Source organism: Dioscorea cayenensis, chromosome 18 (genome assembly GCF_009730915.1).
Source record: "Dioscorea cayenensis subsp. rotundata cultivar TDr96_F1 chromosome 18, TDr96_F1_v2_PseudoChromosome.rev07_lg8_w22 25.fasta, whole genome shotgun sequence".
In the NCBI taxonomy this organism is placed as follows: domain Eukaryota; kingdom Viridiplantae; phylum Streptophyta; class Magnoliopsida; order Dioscoreales; family Dioscoreaceae; genus Dioscorea; species Dioscorea cayenensis.
In genome coordinates, this window is record NC_052488.1 from 23071560 (window position 1) to 23089443 (window position 17884).

At 39.4% G+C, this 17884-nt stretch overlaps 3 protein-coding genes across 3 annotated transcripts; 1 reads left to right on the plus strand and 2 right to left on the minus strand.

Moving 5' to 3' along the window:
- Positions 1–693: 693 nt before the first annotated feature.
- LOC120282420 (transketolase, chloroplastic-like) lies at positions 694–10694 on the minus strand. The gene is made up of 7 exons (XM_039289229.1): positions 10200–10694; positions 3192–3282; positions 2933–3035; positions 2559–2844; positions 2331–2479; positions 1920–2073; positions 694–1817 (listed from the first exon to the last, which is right to left on the minus strand). The coding sequence occupies exons 1-7, from the start codon at positions 10692–10694 to the stop codon at positions 861–863; spliced, it is 2235 nt and encodes a 744-aa protein (XP_039145163.1). The 3' UTR covers positions 694–860.
- A 441-nt stretch (positions 10695–11135) lies between these two features.
- Positions 11136–15424, plus strand: LOC120282251 (plant UBX domain-containing protein 10-like). The gene is given in 5 exon segments (XM_039289025.1): positions 11136–11350; positions 11352–11964; positions 13836–14006; positions 14349–14552; positions 15058–15424. Coding segments are annotated over 5 exon segments (1374 nt in total). The 5' UTR covers positions 11136–11192; the 3' UTR covers positions 15286–15424.
- Positions 15425–15580: 156 nt separating this feature from the next.
- Positions 15581–17672, minus strand: LOC120282252. Its single transcript, XM_039289026.1, has 2 exons — positions 17524–17672; positions 15581–16394 (listed from the first exon to the last, which is right to left on the minus strand). The coding sequence occupies exons 1-2, from the start codon at positions 17615–17617 to the stop codon at positions 15712–15714; spliced, it is 777 nt and encodes a 258-aa protein (XP_039144960.1). The 5' UTR covers positions 17618–17672; the 3' UTR covers positions 15581–15711.
- Positions 17673–17884: the final 212 nt, after the last annotated feature.

Below are 17884 nucleotides of genomic sequence, written 5' to 3' on the forward strand. Positions count from 1 at the left end.
TTTTTCTCTCTAATATCCTTGTTTGTATGCATGGTTGCTTGTATCTTGTTCGTTGTAGCTCATCCTTGGCTGTAGGCTGGCTCGGCGCCTTGGTGGCGTGACGAGCGCCGCGCGGTGATCGTTGGTGCGATCGGGAAGGCCGTGACACTAAGCATGATAGCTGATATGGTTATGAATCTAATGATATTTATTTGATTGTTATCTACATGTGATTATAAGAATAATGTGTTTTTTTATTTACTTTGTTTATCTTATTTACCATCTTACAACTTAATAATGGTGAAATGGTGTGATATATGTACATATAGAATAATTGGAAAAATTGCCTCAGAGAAACCGTATATACCTTGGTTGCTATTTGACTTTAATTTCTCTGTTACTTGCTCAGGTCTTTATTGGTTTATTTATTATTTAAAAAAAATATGAATTAACCATAGATAAGACACGAAGATGTCTGAAGTGGCCAAAATGTGATTGTACTTATATAGCATGTAAATGTATTTTTTATGCTTTAACTAGAATATTTCTTGAATTATGATTATTTTAGTTGTAATGATCTCAAGGGTTTCAATTGAAACATTATTCCAAATGAAAACAAACTTCTCAAAGGCCACCAAATGAAAACTTCTCACAGTCCAAAAACAAGTTATTCCAAATGAAACTTAATAGAGCATTGCAACTCCCAATTATTTCCAATAAATTACACCATTGCAAAAATGATACAACAAAACTAAGAGAAATTGAGGGTCAAAATCTTCATTTCAGTCTAAAGGTGGCCAATTATTTCATTGCATCTGCAATGGAATGTAAGACACCCAGATTTAGAAATGAAACCAAAAGTAATACTCTTAAGAAACAAACTATAATGAATTTGCTGTTGCAATAATGTTTTCAACTGTAAGACCGAATTCTTTGTATATTTTGTCTGCAGGGGCACTAGCTCCAAATTGATCAATTCCGATCGCCTTACCTTTGCTTCCAACAAATTTCTCCCACCCGAGTGTCGCACCAGCCTCGATACTAACTCTCGCAGTGACGGCGCTGGGGAAGACACTCTCCTTGTATTTATCTGACTGTTTGTCAAACAGCTCCCAAGATACAAGTGAGACAACCCTCACTGTTTTCCCCTGCTTCCTCAACTCGTCAGCAGCCTTGGCAGCTATTTCAAGCTCAGAACCAGTGCCAATGAGAATAAGGTCAGGTTTGTTACTAGATGAATTATCTGAAATGATATAACCTCCCTTCTCAACTCCTTCAATTGATGTTCCTGGGAGATGAGGAAGCTTTTGTCGAGACAATGCGAGTATCGATGGCCTCTTCCGGTTCTCAACCGCAACCTTATATGCACCGGCAGTCTCATTCCCGTCAGCGGGCCGGAACATTAGAATGTTAGGCATTGCTCGGAAGCTAATCAAATGCTCAATAGGCTGATGAGTGGGTCCATCTTCTCCTAGGCCGATAGAATCATGAGTCATCACATAGATCACACCACCTTCGGACAACGCTGAGATTCTAATGGCAGCCCTCATGTAGTCCGTGAAGACAAAAAAAGTGGCACAGTAGGGTATGAGACCAGGACTATGAGAAACAATGCCATTACAAATGGCACCCATACCATGTTCTCGAACACCAAACCGGAGGTTGCGCTCTTCAGGTGTGGTACTCTGGAAGTTGCCAAACATCTTTAACAATGTCATGTTGGACGATGCAAGATCAGCACTTCCCCCGAGAAAACCAGGAAGAACTTTTGCAAGTGCATTCAGACATTGCTGTGATAGATTCCTAGTAGCATCTGCAGGACTTTCAGGAGTGTATGTCTGCAAGAACATCCGGAGAAAATTTCATAACTGTCATGATAAATCTACCACAGGGTTTAAGATAACATATTTTAAAAAAATAATAACATAAAAAATACTGACCGGCAGAGCCTTCTCCCATCCAGCCGGTAGTTCTCCGGACATGATTTTCTTCAGTTCTACAGCTCCCTCAGGATACTTCTTCTCATACTCTGCAAACTTGAAATTCCAATCTGCCTCAAGCGATGCACCTTCAAAGATATGTCGACTCCAATGACTGAGAAGGAAAAATTCTAATTAATAGAGAAGGTTTAATGCCCTATTTAGTCCATTTATTATAGTCAATTTGCCCTTTTAGTCCCCTATTATAATTTTTTCGTTGTCAGTCCCTCTGTATTCACATTTAAGAAATATCAGTTCCTCGATCAAAATAAAATATTAACTATAATAGAGAGACTAAATAAAATATTATATCAATATAAAATCCAAATAAAGATCAGTGAAAAACAAATGGAAAATATGAGGTTTGTAAACCTTTTTACATCATCTGGCACATGGAAAAGCTCAAAAGGCCATGCAAGGTTCTGTCTGGTTGCATCAACCTCTTTAGCACCCAAAGCACTGCCATGCACACTATAGGAGTTTGCCTTGTTTGGTGATCCAAATCCAATAGTGGTGGTTACCTAAATATAATATGGAAATAAATTAATAGCATATCACACAACATTGAGAATCTATGGGGCAAAGGCACAAGTCAGTGACCTTGATTAATGTAGGTCGGTCTTTGACAGCCTTTGCTTCCTTGATTGCAGCACGAATCTCATTATAGCCTTGGTTACCATTTTTCACCCAGATGGTGTGCCACCCAAGAGCCTCAAACCGAGTAATGACATCTTCAGTAAAAGCAATCTCTGTGTCTCCATCAATAGATATATGATTATCATCATAGAAGGCAATCAGTTTCCCCAGACCCCAGTGCCCAGCGAGAGAACAAGCTTCATTGGAAACCCCTTCCATTTGGCAGCCATCACCAACAATCACATATTTGAAGCCATGAATAAATTCAAATTAACAATGGCTTTAGTTTTGCATATATAAGATATTTCTCATAGGAGTTGATAAGTTTAACTTACGTATAATGGTCGACAATCTCACTATCAGATTTGTTAAACCGTGCAGCTAGGTGCTTCTCAGCAAGTGCCAATCCAACAGCATTTGCAATACCTTGTCCAAGCGGACCTGTTGCACATCCAAAATGAACAATTGATATAAACAACTAGAAATGCTTCAAATAGGGAAAAAAAAGAGTGATTGGTAACTGGGTATACGTAATTCTAATCTAATCTACACCTAAGCACTACATAATTCCAATCCAAAATTGTTTAGGACACAAACCAGTAGTGACTTCAACTCCTGGCGTCTCGAAGTTCTCTGGATGACCTGGAGTTTTGCTTCCCCATTGCCTGAAAGACTTCAAATCCTCCTCCTATAAACATCAACATTGAGAAAACACAGGGATAAGCAACGAAGAGCATTACTGGATTCATGACTTCAATACAAGGTCTAAGTCTTAGAATTAGCTTAACTGCTTGCTCTTATAGAAGATAAGGACATCCAACTGAACTATTTTCTAATACAATAAGGATAAAAAAATGAAAAGCATCACTTGATCCATGGCTAAGTTAAAAGAGTACAAAGCTACTGAAAACAAGTGCTCTCTGAGTTCTTCCTGCGTCCTCTCTTGTTTTCCTTCCTTAGCCATGGCGAGTGGGGGGCATGCCCTCCACCCTCCCCCTCCGCTTGCTCGCCCACAGTCTTGGGCGCAAGTTGCTTCTTCTAACTCCCATTCCTCTGACACTTCTCCGCTTCAAAATCCCCTCCTTTTAGCCAAGCTCAAGAGTTCTTCTTCGGAGTTTGTTCGTATTGATGGTGATGCCCTTGCCCGTGCTCATTTGAAGTTTCAAAACTCGTTGTTCGGTAAGTTTTTTAGCAAGCCTCCCCCTTTCGAACAAGTGAAAGCATTTCTCTCGGCTAAGTGGTCTCAGTTTGGTGAAGTGCTTATATCTGATCTCCCCAACGGCTTCTTGCTGATCCGATGTAATTCCCATGATGTCTTGAAGCATCTTCTTTGTGATGGGCCTTGGTCTATCAACGGTATCGTTCTTCAACTTACTCTTTGGGAGCCCTTCTTTGAGCCTGCCTTCGCCAAGCTCTCTTCCGCTGCTGTTTGGGTTCAGTTACATAACCTTCCTATTGAGCTCTGGGACGGTGATTCCTTGGAGACGGTAACTTCCCATATTGGCAATTTGTTAAAAGTTGATGAACTAACTGCTTCCCTTTCTAGATCTAAGTTTGCTAGGGTTTGTCTTGAGCTTGATCTGGCCAAACCCCTGAATCGTGGTTTTTGGGTTGGTAATGAGTCTCATCGGGTCTTTGTTGTCGTTCTCTACGAAAGACTTCCCACTTTCTGTTATACCTGCGGTGTTATCGGCCATGGCTCCAAAGCTTGCTCTCACCCAATGACAGCTGGGGTTCCTGGAGTCCCTCCACCCTCCCGTTCTCAGCGGGGGTCGGCGGTCGGCTCCTCTAACCCTCTGGAGGTCGTTGGCCGAGATATAGTTATGGAACCGGCTGGTCCTGACTTACCGGATTCGTCTGCCCCTGACGTTGATTCTGGACCTCCGGCGGAGTCTGATTTTGGATCCTGGTTACTAGTGTCTCGTCGGCGCGGCCGCGCCCGCGGTCGTGGTGTTGGTTCTCGTGCCAACCATGTGACTGTTGGTGCTGCAGCCAAGGAGAACCTTGTCGACCTGGAAACCCGGAATTCCTTTTCCCGAGGCGCTGGATCTGGGTCCCGTTTTCGTGGTCAAGGTGGGACCTTTAGCAATCGGTCTGTTCATTTCCATTATAATAATACGGATGCTTTACCGATGGACGACTCTATGGATCCTCCTGATCCGCCCGTTTCCCACTCTGACAAAAAGAAGGCTTTGATAGACAGCTCCACTCCCATTATCGATAAAGCTGATTCGTCTTTAATGTTAGTGGAGGTTCCTGTGCTTTCTGCTCCGTCACTTGTTGTTCCCCATAAAGAAAAAGTTTCAGTTCACACTCGCTCGGGTTCTCCGCCGCCCGTTATTCGTTCGTCTCTCTCCCTTCCTTCCATCCCTCCCCTCTCTATCCCTGACACCTCCCATGTGATGGCTGTGGATCGCATTTCTGCTGCCTTAGTTGGAGACCCTTCAGTGGATGGAGATAGCCAGGAGGATGAGGATTCCATTGAATCTGACGTCGGGATGTCTGATGGTGAGGAGCCTGACGATTCAATGACACTTGTTAAGTATCAAGAGGAAATAAGACGTGATTCATTGATTAGGAAGAGTTCCCATGATATGGTGGCATCCTTGAAGAAAGGGAGATTGGAGACAGGAGGGTCTTCCTCCTGAGCTTTCGTTGCTTTCTCGTTGCGTCCTCTTTTCTTCTTACTTTCTTATGGAAGTCCTCTATACTTCATTTTGTGGTGTTTTCTTATTTGTTATGATTACGATTAACGCTAAAATCGTGTGCTGGAATTGTAGGGGGCTTTCTTCTTCCGAAACCTCCACTCGTGTCTTCCACTTGATCCGCTCGCTTCGACCTACGATGGTTTGTTTGGTTGAAACCAGAGCGAATTCCGACCGTCTTGAACGCTTTTGTAATAAAATCCCCCGTGGTTGGCATTGGTCTGCTGTGTTAGCAGATGGTTTTTCCGGTGGAATTATTGTGCTTTGGCGTAAATCTCTTGGTGCTGTCACTCCTATAGCCGTTTCCCGCAGAGCTCTTCATCTTGTCATTTCTCCTTCCCCTTCCACTATTCTTCTGATTTCTATTATCTATAACTCTAACCATCTTTCTTCTCAGAGAAACCTTTGGCTGGAGTTATCTCGTCTTGCTTCTTTGGGGTTTCCCTGGCTTCTCGTTGGTGACTTCAACGCCATTGTGAATCGTAGCGAGCATAAAGGGGGTTCCTATCTCTATTACTCTCGTAAAGCCTCGTCCTTTCTTAGTTTCATTGATTCTAATAATCTTTTCGACCTTAATTTCTCTGGTTTCAGATTCACTTGGTGCAATAACCAGTCGGGATTGGCTCGTCGTTGGGCTCGACTGGATCGTTGCCTTGCTAATGCCGCTTGGATCTCCAATTTTGCTTCGTATTCCCTTACTCATTTACCGCGGATTTTCTCTGATCATGCCCCCCTTCTTCTATCTATTTCTTCTAACCCTCGCAGAAATAATTTTTTTAAATTTCAAAATTACTGGTGTGACTATATTGGTTGCCAGGTTGCTGTGCGTGATGCTTGGAATTTCTCCCCCCGTGGTACTCCTTTACATGCTTTTTCTCATTGTCTTCATCGCTCTCGTGTCAATATTAAGTCTTGGTGTAAGTATGGGCTTACTCCTCTAGATATTGCTCTTAAAAATTCTGAATTTGCTATCCTTAACCTTGAATGTTTGGAGTCCTTTGATCAGTCTAATGTTTCCTTGTTGAGTGATTGGTACTCCAGGTGCGCTTCTCTTCAACGCCAGATTTCCACTCGTTGGGCTCAACGTGCTCATATGGAGTGGATGAACAATGGGGATCATACTCTTGAATGCTACGGTTTGTGAGCTTCCCTCTGGTAAGTCCCCTGGACCTTACTCTTGAAGAATTGTATGCTACGGTTTGTGAGCTTCCCTCTGGTAAGTCCCCTGGACCTGATGGGTTTAACGTTGAGTTTTACCGCTTCTTTTGGCCTGATATTGGAGATCATCTCTACAATGCTATTAATTATTTTTTTGCTAACGCTTCTCTGCCTGCCTCCTGGGGCAAGACTTTTATTGCTTTAATTCCTAAAGTTAATAATCCTAGCCTTGTCTCAGACTTCCGCCCTATCTCTCTCTGCAACGTTTGTTTTAAAATCCTTTCTAAGCTCCTTGCTAATCGACTCAAAACTGTACTTCCCAAACTCATTAGTAAGGAACAAGTTGGCTTTGTTTCTGGTAGATGCTCCTTTGATAATATTATTGCTTTACAAGAGATTGCCCATTCTTTAGAGCATGACATTAATGGCCCCTCTAGGATGTTAACTAAAATTGACATTGATAAAGCATATGATACTATTAGTTGGAACGCAATTCTTGCCACTCTTGCTAAGATGAATTTTCCTAATACCTGGATCACGTGGATAAAAACCTGTCTTCATTCCTCTTCTTTTTCATTTCTGATTAATGGCTCTCCTTCTTCCTGGATATCTTCCTCCCGTGGTGTTAGACAAGGTGACCCTATCTCTTCCTACCTCTTCATTTTGGTCTCTCAAAACCTCTCTTCAATGCTCAATATTACCCTTAATACTAACATGGTTCCTGGTTTTGATTCTAGGCTTTTGTATAATTTTAATCATCTTATGTATGCTGATGACTTGATCATCATTTCTCATGCTTCTCGCATTGCTGCTAGAAATATCAATTTATGCTTAAGCATTTACGCTCATCTCACTGGTCAGAAAGCTAATAGTTCCAAATCTGCCATTTATTTCCCTTCTTGGTTCAATTCCAGGTTTTCTAGAAGCATTTGCTACATTCTTGGTTTTAATCAATTATCCTTTCCTTTTACTTATCTGGGAGTGCTGATCTCTCCTAAACGTCTTGGTATTTCCTTTTTTAGACCTATGGTTGATAAAATTTCTCGCATTTGTGCTAGATGGAAACATTTAAAGCTCTCTTTAGCGGCTAAGTCTATTCTCATCAATTCCAATCTCCTTGCGATTCCCATCTATTACCTTTCTATTTATCCTGTTCCTGTTTCTATCCTCCGTGATATTACCAAGATTGTTAGGAATTTTTTTTGGTTTAAGGGTGGCAATGGAAAGGGTGTTCCTGCTGTTTCTTGGAATCGTATTATGGAACCCAAAACTGAGGGGGGCCTTGCTCTCAAGAATCTTTTGATTGCTAAGCATTCTCTCAAAGCTAAATTCATCTTTAAATATCTTAATGCTGCGGATTCTATTTGGGTAGAGATTTTATCTTTAAAATATGGTCAGCTGAATTTTTGGAAGGATCTTGTTCCATCTAAATGCTCATGGTTCTTTCGAGGTATGTGTTGGTCTGCGTCCTTTATCAAACCTCACTGCTGGATTAAATCTATCAACCCCTCCAACACTTCTATTCTGTATGATCCTTGGTGTACTGATATCCCCATTGCTTTTAAACCAACTTTTATTAACATGGATCTTGATTGGTATAATCTTAACTGGGATGATCTTTGCACTGACAATGATTGGGATTTCTTTAAGCTTTCTATTATCTTTGGTTGCAATGTTAATCTGATATATTCTAATCTGAGTAAAATTGATCATAATTCGTCAAATGTGTGGGTTTGGGCTCCCAAATCTTGCAGCACCTCCATTACTTCTTCTGTTTATCATTTTCTCAACAATAGATTTGCGAATCCGGAGCCTTGGCTTGGCTGGAGGACTCTCTGGTCTCTCAAAATGATCCCACGGGTTAAGTTTTTCCTCTGGTTGTCATTCCTTGGTAGGCTCTCTACTTCGGACTTCCTTCATTCTATTAATCTGGGACCTCTGCGCATGTGTATTTTCTGCAACCTTTACCCGGAATCTCCTGAACATCTTTTTAATTCATGTTGTAAAGCTCAAATTGTTTGGAGTATTATTTCTAATTCACTGGGTAAGCATATTCTGTTCGCTAATGGTTTTATCTCTGGGGATTGGATTTTACTTTCTAATTACTCTAAAAGAATCAAAATCATCATCGCATATGCTGCTTGGTTCCTCTGGAAAGCTCGGTGTGATGCAATATTTCGTAACCTCAACCCTAATTTTTTGGCTATTGCTCACAAAGCTTTGAGTTTTGCTAACGAGAGCATTTGTGTCTCTGGTAAAACTAGTTGCAGGAAGATGCTTCTCTCCAACTTTGCTTGTTCAGATGGACTTTTTCTATTCCTTGATTCGTCTTGGAATGCTCAGTCGCAGGTAGGTTGTGGAGGGTTTTTTGTTTCTTCTTTTAATTATGTCATCTTATTTGCAGGTTGCTTTCCTTTCTGTGCTGAAACACAACTTGAGGCTGATCTTCAAACTTTGGCTGCCGTGCTGCAATCTGTTATCACACTTCCACTCCAAATCCGCAACATCTTTATTGGCAATCCTGGTGTCTCAACTGCTCTTTAGTCGACTGATCAAGTTTGTTCTTGGCGCCTGACCCCTTTCATTGTTCCCATTAATAAAATGCTTCTTGATGCTGGTTCGCCTCATATTCATGTGATCCCTAGGACCTGGTTGTGTGTTGCTCTTAAATTTGCCTTGTTCGGCCGAAATCTTCACGCGTTGAGCTTATTCCACTCTGGCCGGGACCTTCCTCAGTGGCTTATGAAATCAGTCCTTGATTCTGGCTTTGTCTTTTATTAGTTTATCTTCTTTTCTTGTTCTCTTGTTTTCCTGTCTTATGTTGCTCTTTGGTTTCTCTTTTTTGGGTTGTATTATTTCTCTTGTTGTTTTCTTGTTTTTAATAAAAAGCTCTCTGAGCTCCTTCTCAAAAACTCAAAGATATACTCTTTTTGAAGACATAAGCTTCAATCTTTTATATATATATATATTTTTCTCTCAAATTATACTTAAGAACCAAACTTCATATTAATTAAAAAAAAAACCATGCAAAGCAAAAGAATATTGGAAAAAAAACGTAAAATACTTTATTTAGTCCCTCTAATATAGTCAATTTGTCTTTTTGGTCCCTCTAATATGATTTATCTTTAGGAAGTTCCTGTATTTTAATTTTTGAAAAATATAAGTCCCTCTCTCTAATTTAATTTGTTCCTATGAGGTTCTTATGAGAACTTACATTTATTAAAAAAATTAAAAATACGGGGGACCTTTTTATGACAAATTATATTGAGATGCAGTCGACTATATTAAAAGGACTAAATAAGTCATTCTACAAAAAAAAAAAAAATATAGATTTTCTTTTTTCAATTAGGTAAAAGACAGGGAAGCATACCACCTTTATGCTCTCAAAATAAAAAAAAAAAACCAAAACTTTCACGTAAAAATAACAAACAAACTATGGTTTATATAACCATCCAGAATACAATACCATAAAATCAAAACGATCTATCAACACTGTACCATTAATTTCATCATCAAACTCGAAGGTATTTCAAGAATCAAACCAAGTTAATAAATCTCCAGCCATACAAGAGATTTATAAACAGTGAATATACAATATATTCAGGATTCAACTTTGGATTATCCAATTCACTATCCTAGTAACAGTGTCAAAACAGTGTTGTTAAAACTCCAAGCTTTCTTAATCATCAATCAATAAAAACAAACAAACAAATGATAAAACCAAAGAGAAAGAGAAGCTCACCTTGACGCTATCGTACCCAGCGAGGTGAAGTAGAGCGTAGAGGAGCATGCACCCATGGCCAGCAGACAGCACGAACCGATCACGATTGAACCAGTAGGGATTCTTAGGATTGTACCTCATAACCTCATCATAAAGGATATGCCCCATGGGCGCACAACCCATAGGAAGGCCTGGGTGCCCCGAATTAGCCTTCTCCACCGCATCAATCGCTAGAAACCGGATCGTGTTGATCGATTTCTCAACCAAAGCTACTGGAGTAGTCTCCGTCGTCCCCTCCAGAGCCTCCACAGCTGCCTCCATAGCCATCGCCCTTAAAGGCCTTACGCGATGAGAGCGAGCCACGCGATGCTGAAGATGCTGGCGAGCGGAGGTCTTGATGGAGTTGAAGCTCAAGCAAGAGGGGATGGCAAGGCGGTTAGAGGTGTCAGGGGATGCGCCGACGATTGCCCGCCCGGCGAGGGATTGGCTGGCGGTGAAGGACGTCGAGAAGGCCATCTCTCTCTCTCTCTCTCTCTCTCTCTTTGTCTCTCACTCTTACGAGATCTCGAGTTCTTTGGGTTTTTTTTTTTATATATATAAATAAAGAAAAGAAGGGGTTTGGTTCGTTGAGTTCGAGTAGGGAAGGGTAGGATCGTGACCGTTGGATCATTCTGATGATCAAATCGGAACCGTTGAAAATAATATAGTCTTTTTTGTTTGACTAAGATTACATATTTCTAATTTGGATTGGCATAAAAGAAATATTTTTTTTAGTTGAGTTATTCAAAAAAATATTTTTTTAAGACAAGTTAATGTTTGGATAAATTAAATTATTTTTATATATGTGAATTTCTTTGCACCTATATTTTTTTAAAAAAATTTCATTGCTAATAATAATAATAATAATAATAATAAATATAATAATATATAATATTTATATATTAATATTGGCACGTGACAAGTTCTTTGTCTTCTCGTCGTAGGGCACAACGCAGAGGATCGCAAAGCTCATCAATGGCGGACTTGAGCCGGGAGGAGAAGCTCGCCTACTTCCAATCCATCACCGGCCTCCAAGACCTCGACCTCTGCACCGAGATACTCGCCGCCCATGGTTGGGATCTCGAGCTCGCCATCACCAGCATCACCTCCACAGTCTCCCCCGATGCCCACTCCCCAAAACCCTAACCCTAGCTCTTCCGCCCCACCCACTGGCCTTGATCTCGCCGCCTCGGCCTCTCCCGGCCTCGCTTGGCGCCTTGCCACTCTCCCCTTCTACGTCGTATCCGGAGGCGTTGGCCTCGTCGCTGGCGCCGTCGGTCTTGGCTTCTGGGTTGCCGGAGGGCTTCTTAATCGCTCCCTCAATCTAATTGGTCTCCTTCCCCGCGATCAAGCCGCCGCCCACCCCCTTGTCCCCTTCTCGCCCCCGGCTTCTGAGGCCGATGACTTCGTCACCGCTTTTGGGAGAGAGTATGGTGCTGGCGCTCCTGCGAAGCCGGATTTTGTGTCGGAGGGGTTCTCTGAGGCCCTTCGACGGTCACAGAGAGAATTCCGACCGCTGTTCGTTTACCTTCACTCGCCTGACCATCCGGACGTGCCTGCTTTCTGCCATGGGTGCTTGTGCTCAGCCCTCGTTGCTGAGTTTCTGAATGAGAACTTCGTTTGCTGGGGAGGCAATATCCGGGGAATCGAGGGTTTCAATATGAGCAACAACTTCAGGGCGTCGTCCTTCCCCTACTGCGCCATCGTCTGGGTTGCTGGAAACCAGCAGATGGAGCTTCTTGGGCAGGTAGCTTCATTTATAGTTTCTTCTTCTTCTTCTCTTGATTGTGGATTGTGATTCATTAGAACTCAAAGTTACAATTTTGGTGTCTTATTCTGATGGTTTTGTGATGGTGTTGATGAATATTAAGGATCTTGGCATCGCGTTAGCTTGAGCCATGCGTTAACCTATTTCACAATTTGGAGTGATTGCGTGTGTAGATAGACGTTGTTTAGGCCTTTAGTTGAAAAAGAAAAGTTATTTTCGAGTAATTAAGGAATCATGGTGAATTTCATTTTCTTGAAAGAGCTAGGGCGTTTGGTCTCTTAGGTATCAGCTATGTCTTGCATAAACATAAACTCTCGTTGTGGTAGATATTGATAACTTCTTGATGGGTTATGCTAAATTAAAATTGGGTGTGTTCTTTTGGCATGATGCAAAAGTGTAACTTGCTGATGTGGTGCACCTTGGTTTTGGTTTCTCGTTTAGAGACTGCCTTGTGAGAAATGGATGTTTAATTTGAGGCCAATGAGAGATTGCAAGTGAAAGAATTATGTTATATATGTTATGTGTATGAGTATGAACTCCGCTAACTATGTGTTAGAATCATTATGCTGACCTTCCCTAGATAAACTTGATATAATCATTTATTCTACTTTTGGTTAGCAGCACTAAGAAATGAACGTTGTTTGATAGTCTGATTCTAAAAATCTTGATTTGTCTGAGTAGTTCTAACATTTCAAATGGTAAAAAGAACACTTTCTGGTGCAGATAACTATAATGCATTCATATACGAACTCTGGATAAGTAGATGATGGTAAATTGAAGGCATTCAAACCAAGGTCAAACAACTATCTAAGCATTAAAACTGTCAAAATGGGCTAATGAAACAACAAAAATTTATTTTCTGTGAAGATGTGCCAGAAATATATATTTATTTCGTATTTTAATGTATTTGATAACTCTGATGCTGCCTTGTTTCTCATATTTGTTAAGATTGAGAAGGCGCCATCTTGTTTTTAGCTGTTGTCAACTTGTCATTTGATCCTTGTTGATCCTTGTTGATCCTTGTAGCAGTAAAAAAAAACTGCCAGATGCACGAGTTTGGTTATTCTTGATGGCAGAATGTGGTCTTATGTTAAAACAGACAAATATTCTATTATGATCCATACTTTCTTTTTATGGCTTTTGAGGTTATGATCCTTTCTTTGCTGGTCATGCTATTGTGTGTGTATGTGTTTTTTTTTCTCTCTATTGGGACTCTGAACCTTTTATTTCAATCTGAATTTCTACTTCTATTTGTCATTAAATAAATATTTGTTTTTCTTTTTGAAAAGTTCTAATTTAGTATTCTTCTCCTCTTTTTTTATCAAAGGTCAAAATCAATATTGACTAGTTTCAGTAACAATTTTTTTTGTTGTATATGGTGTCATCGCACTTGTGATTGTTCTAGGTCTCTACTTGACCTTTTCAAATTTTTTTATTTGATTTGCTTTCTGTATGTACATTTGCTAGTAGTGTAGAAATGAGAATATCAAGGGATTGTATCAGAAGCACTGGTTGTAGCCTAGCAACATTTAATAGCTCTCTATGTGAGGTTTATTATTAAGACCAGTACAACTTTCGGTTGAACAGTAAGTTGTGTCACACAGAGGTATATGGAGGTTAGGGGATATCTGCAAAGTCCAGTTCTAGGTTTAATTTTTTTTCAAACTGTTTCCAAATTGATTGGATAGAGAATTATTTCTCATCACTTAATGCAAATGCATTCCTAAGTATACAATGTGCTTTGTCTGGTAGTGACTTCTCAAAGTAGAATGATCAGGGCGTTTTAGTGTAAGAATGATTTCTGTATAACAATCTCTTTACATTATAGTTTTTGTTGTAATATTCTGTAGATTGAAGGTCTAAAATCTCCAGAAGAAATGCTGGTTATTCTTCAGCAAGTGGCTGAATTGAGTACTCCAACTTTATTGGCTGCAAGGCTTCAGGATGAGGACAGGAGAGATAACTTGCGTTTAAGAGAAGAACAAGATGCTGCATACAGGGAAGCACTTGAAGCTGATCAAGTATGTATCTCTTTAACACATTATTTAAAAGGTCTTTTCCTCATATGTTCCCCTGCAAAAGTTCTATATAGCTCACCAGCACAAAATTTCTCGCACAAGTGCTTTTCTAGGGGTATATATAATATATGTAAAACAAATTCTATTAAGCAATCACAACATTTGTAGGGGTATATAATCAATGATATTTCTGTAAAAAATAATATATATGCATTATGTATTATGTAAGCAATTACAACTTTTGCCGGGGTATTTATGAGCTTTTGTGGGGGTGTATATATGCAATAAACCCTACTTAAACTCTTTATATGATATGAATTTTTATCTATTTTACATTTTCATTAGGCCAGAGAGCAGCAAAGGAAAAAGGAACAAGAAATCTTGAAAATGGCAGCTGTTGAAGCTGAGAGAAAAAGGAGGGAAGAAGAGGAGGCGCAGGTAAGAGCTGCTCATGAAGCTGCTGAGAAAGAAGCTGCACTTGCCAAACAACGGCAGGAAAAAGCTTTGTCATTGGGTGCTGAACCTGAGAAAGCGCCTGACGTTACACAAGTAAGAAATCTAAAAGCCATTTTTTTTCTTTAGTTTTACTTGCAATTCATATTACTGTGTAGCTCATTATGTTCTTAGGTTTTTTATGTTGCTCATTGTTGGCCATATGTGATATTCCTAGTATTATAAATAGAGAAAACAATAGTTGTATGGCATAAGAAAAGAAAAAAAACCTATGAACATAATGAGCAACATAAAAAACTTAAAGAAAAAAATGATGTACAAGATAAGTTCCTCGCCTATGTTAAAATACAACTATATACGATAACAATCAAATATAGAGACTAATGTAATAGAATATACATCATGCATAAGGTAATATCTATAGCTATACATTTAACACCATGTTATTGAATGTTGACGGATGTTGTGGAGCGTGCTACCCTTTCCTTTTTGAGTTGTCTTGATGAGTAGGAAAACACCAAGCATTTACTTAGACTTTGACGCTGTCTTTTTCTTTGAACTTGAGAGGAGATATGATTTAAAACATTGGAATTATTTTCAGGTTCTTGTGCGATTCCCAACCGGGGAACGCAAGGAAAGGAGGTTTCATAGTTCAGCAACAGTCAAGTCTCTCTATGACTTTGTTGATTCTTTGGACAATATGAACCTGAAGAACTACAGGCTTGTTTCAGGCTTCCCCCGCATCTCCTTCGGACCTGAAAAGTACTTTCTTTCTTTGAAAGATGCAGGATTGCATCCCCAAGCCAGCCTGTTTGTCGAGGCTGAGTGAGTGATAACCGCTTCAATTACCTGGATTTTAAAACCAAATCTATGATTTCTTTTTCTTTAGAATAGAATTTTGGTTTGCATTTATACTTTGCACAGATCTAGTTGATGACTGATATGATTCGTTAAAACTATTACTTCCACACCGATACGAGACAACCTATGAGCGAAATTCCATTGAGCATGCTGCTAATTTTCCCCAGATTCTGTCCATCTTTGAATGCACAGATATTTTCCGTGTTCCAAGTGTAATACTACCAGTGTTTGCAATCAATTCTCAATTAGGTCTGATACTAGAATTCAGTTGTAAGTTTTTCTCAATTGATAAGCTCACAGATACAAGTTTAGGTTCCAATTTTATTACTACAAATTGAGTTATCACAGTCAAGCAAAGCAGAGAAAAGCAACTAATAGTCACTATGAACAATTATCATCGCGGTGTTTGTTCTTCGTTTTCGGGCAATATATCTTGGCTAGAGTCTACCCAGCCAAGGTTAGCAGCAATGTCCTCAACAGCAACCTTGACGACATCCTTCCTCACCCCGATATCTGTTATGTACCTCCCTGCACAATACATTCCGGCCGTCACAGTTGCCACCCCGACAGGACCTGCCAGGAAGAGCTTCAACGGAGATGAAATAATAGCCGCCAAAGGTATACCAATTGCCGACGAGGTCTGCCCACTCCTTCCTCTGCCCAGTTCCTCCAGAGTCAGCAACCCGGTCTTGCAGTACAATGCAAAGTCCTCGCAGTTATTCTCAAACACATCATAATTCCCGAACCCATTCTGGAGAAGGTACATTGCCCGGTGAATCACCATCTCCGGCGAGTCAGATTCTGCCGTACTGCAAGTCCCACCCCGGACTTTAGCGAGGAAAACCGACGGTGTCACACCATATTGAAAGAGGTAAAGCGATCCATTTCCAAGAAAACAATCCAAACAAGATAGAATCACTCCGCTGTTTGGTCTCTGAAAACCGCAGTCAGGGAATGTTGGACAAACTGATGGAGCCTTTGGGCTGATATTAGACGATGAATCGAATGAATCGATGTTCGACGATGCATCCTTTTTGCGTGTAAAATGAACTACTTTGCTTCCTCCTACATAAATCCCTACATAAACAAATCAGTGAAATTAAGCAAATGTTATCAGCATTTTAGTCTTTGGAAGGCAAAACACATGGGAAAAGTAAAAAGAAAGAAGCCATTTCTTTTATGTATCTTCTTGGCTAGACACCAATCATGGGAAGCACAAACAGTACATTAGAAAACCAGAAGATTGAAAAGCTCCCAATCATTCTTGGACATAGATCCTAATTGCAAGGAAAAATAATACAAGGACCAAGATCAATGAAAAAAAGAAAGTAGTCCCTTTTCCCTTTAATTTTTCTTTTCTTTTTTTTTTGTGTATGTGTTTCCTTTTTCTTTATGATCATTAAAATTCCAAATCTGGATTCCTTCTTCCTAGATCTTGAATGGGAATATAACATTGTGGGTATGATTTCTCAAATAATGAATATCAATTTTAACAAATTCAAGAATTCCTTATAATATATAAATTTTATTTTTTATTTTTTCCCTTTAAGTTTTAATAGCTGTCAAAGTCTAATTTAGAGTTGCGCTACCAACTACAGATAATTGTGGAGTAGTCAAAACTGTAGAAACACTTGAATTCTCTGCAGATATTGCTCATCAAATTTAAGCTTTTAATTTGTATTGAAACTATATAAAAAATCTTGAATTCTTACTAGATCTTCTTTTTCTTTTTTTTTTAAGTCAAATATTTCTTCCTAGATCTTGGATACCATTATTTCTATGATTTCTGAAACAGTGATGCCAATTCCATGTAATAATTTATATACATTTTGATCTCTTTTCCCATCAAGTTAAGCTTTTAAATTAGATCAGAATCATCTTAAAAAATAAAATTTTTTAAAAAAAAATCCTCATTGCTTCAGAACAAGGAACACCAATTCAGAGGAAAACCAAGTAACTTCCTAACAAACTTATTCTTTTCTGAAATTATTAAATTTCAACCTGCTTAATCCCAATTCAACACAATTACATACATATATCACAATCTAAATCTCACCAAAAATATTTATATACATACATATATATATATATATATATATATATATATAAGCAGAATCACAAATCAAAATCAGAAAACAAGAAGATAAAAATAAATAAAGAAGAGAAAAAAAAACACAAACATTGATTGATAATGGAAGAAGAGTACCATGATGTGAATAAGTATATACTGCTCTCCATGTGTAGATGTGATCTCCTGCTTTGATCTCAGACCTCTCCACTTTGTTTGACAACAAACCCATCCTTCTTCTTTCTTTCTTTCTCTATCTACCACCTCTAGACTCTAGTCTTCTTCTCTGTGACTTCTCCTCTTATAGATAGATAGATCTCTTCTTCTAATGAATAAAAAAAAGGACATGCTTTTCTTTGGGGATAGGAACAGGAATTTTCCACCATTGGATGATGATCAGACGGTTGAAGACTTTGAAAGTGAGAAATAAAAGTGGGAAATCTTGGTTTCTTTTTGATGTGAAGGTGGATGTGGATGTGGGTGTTCCTCGGGATATGTG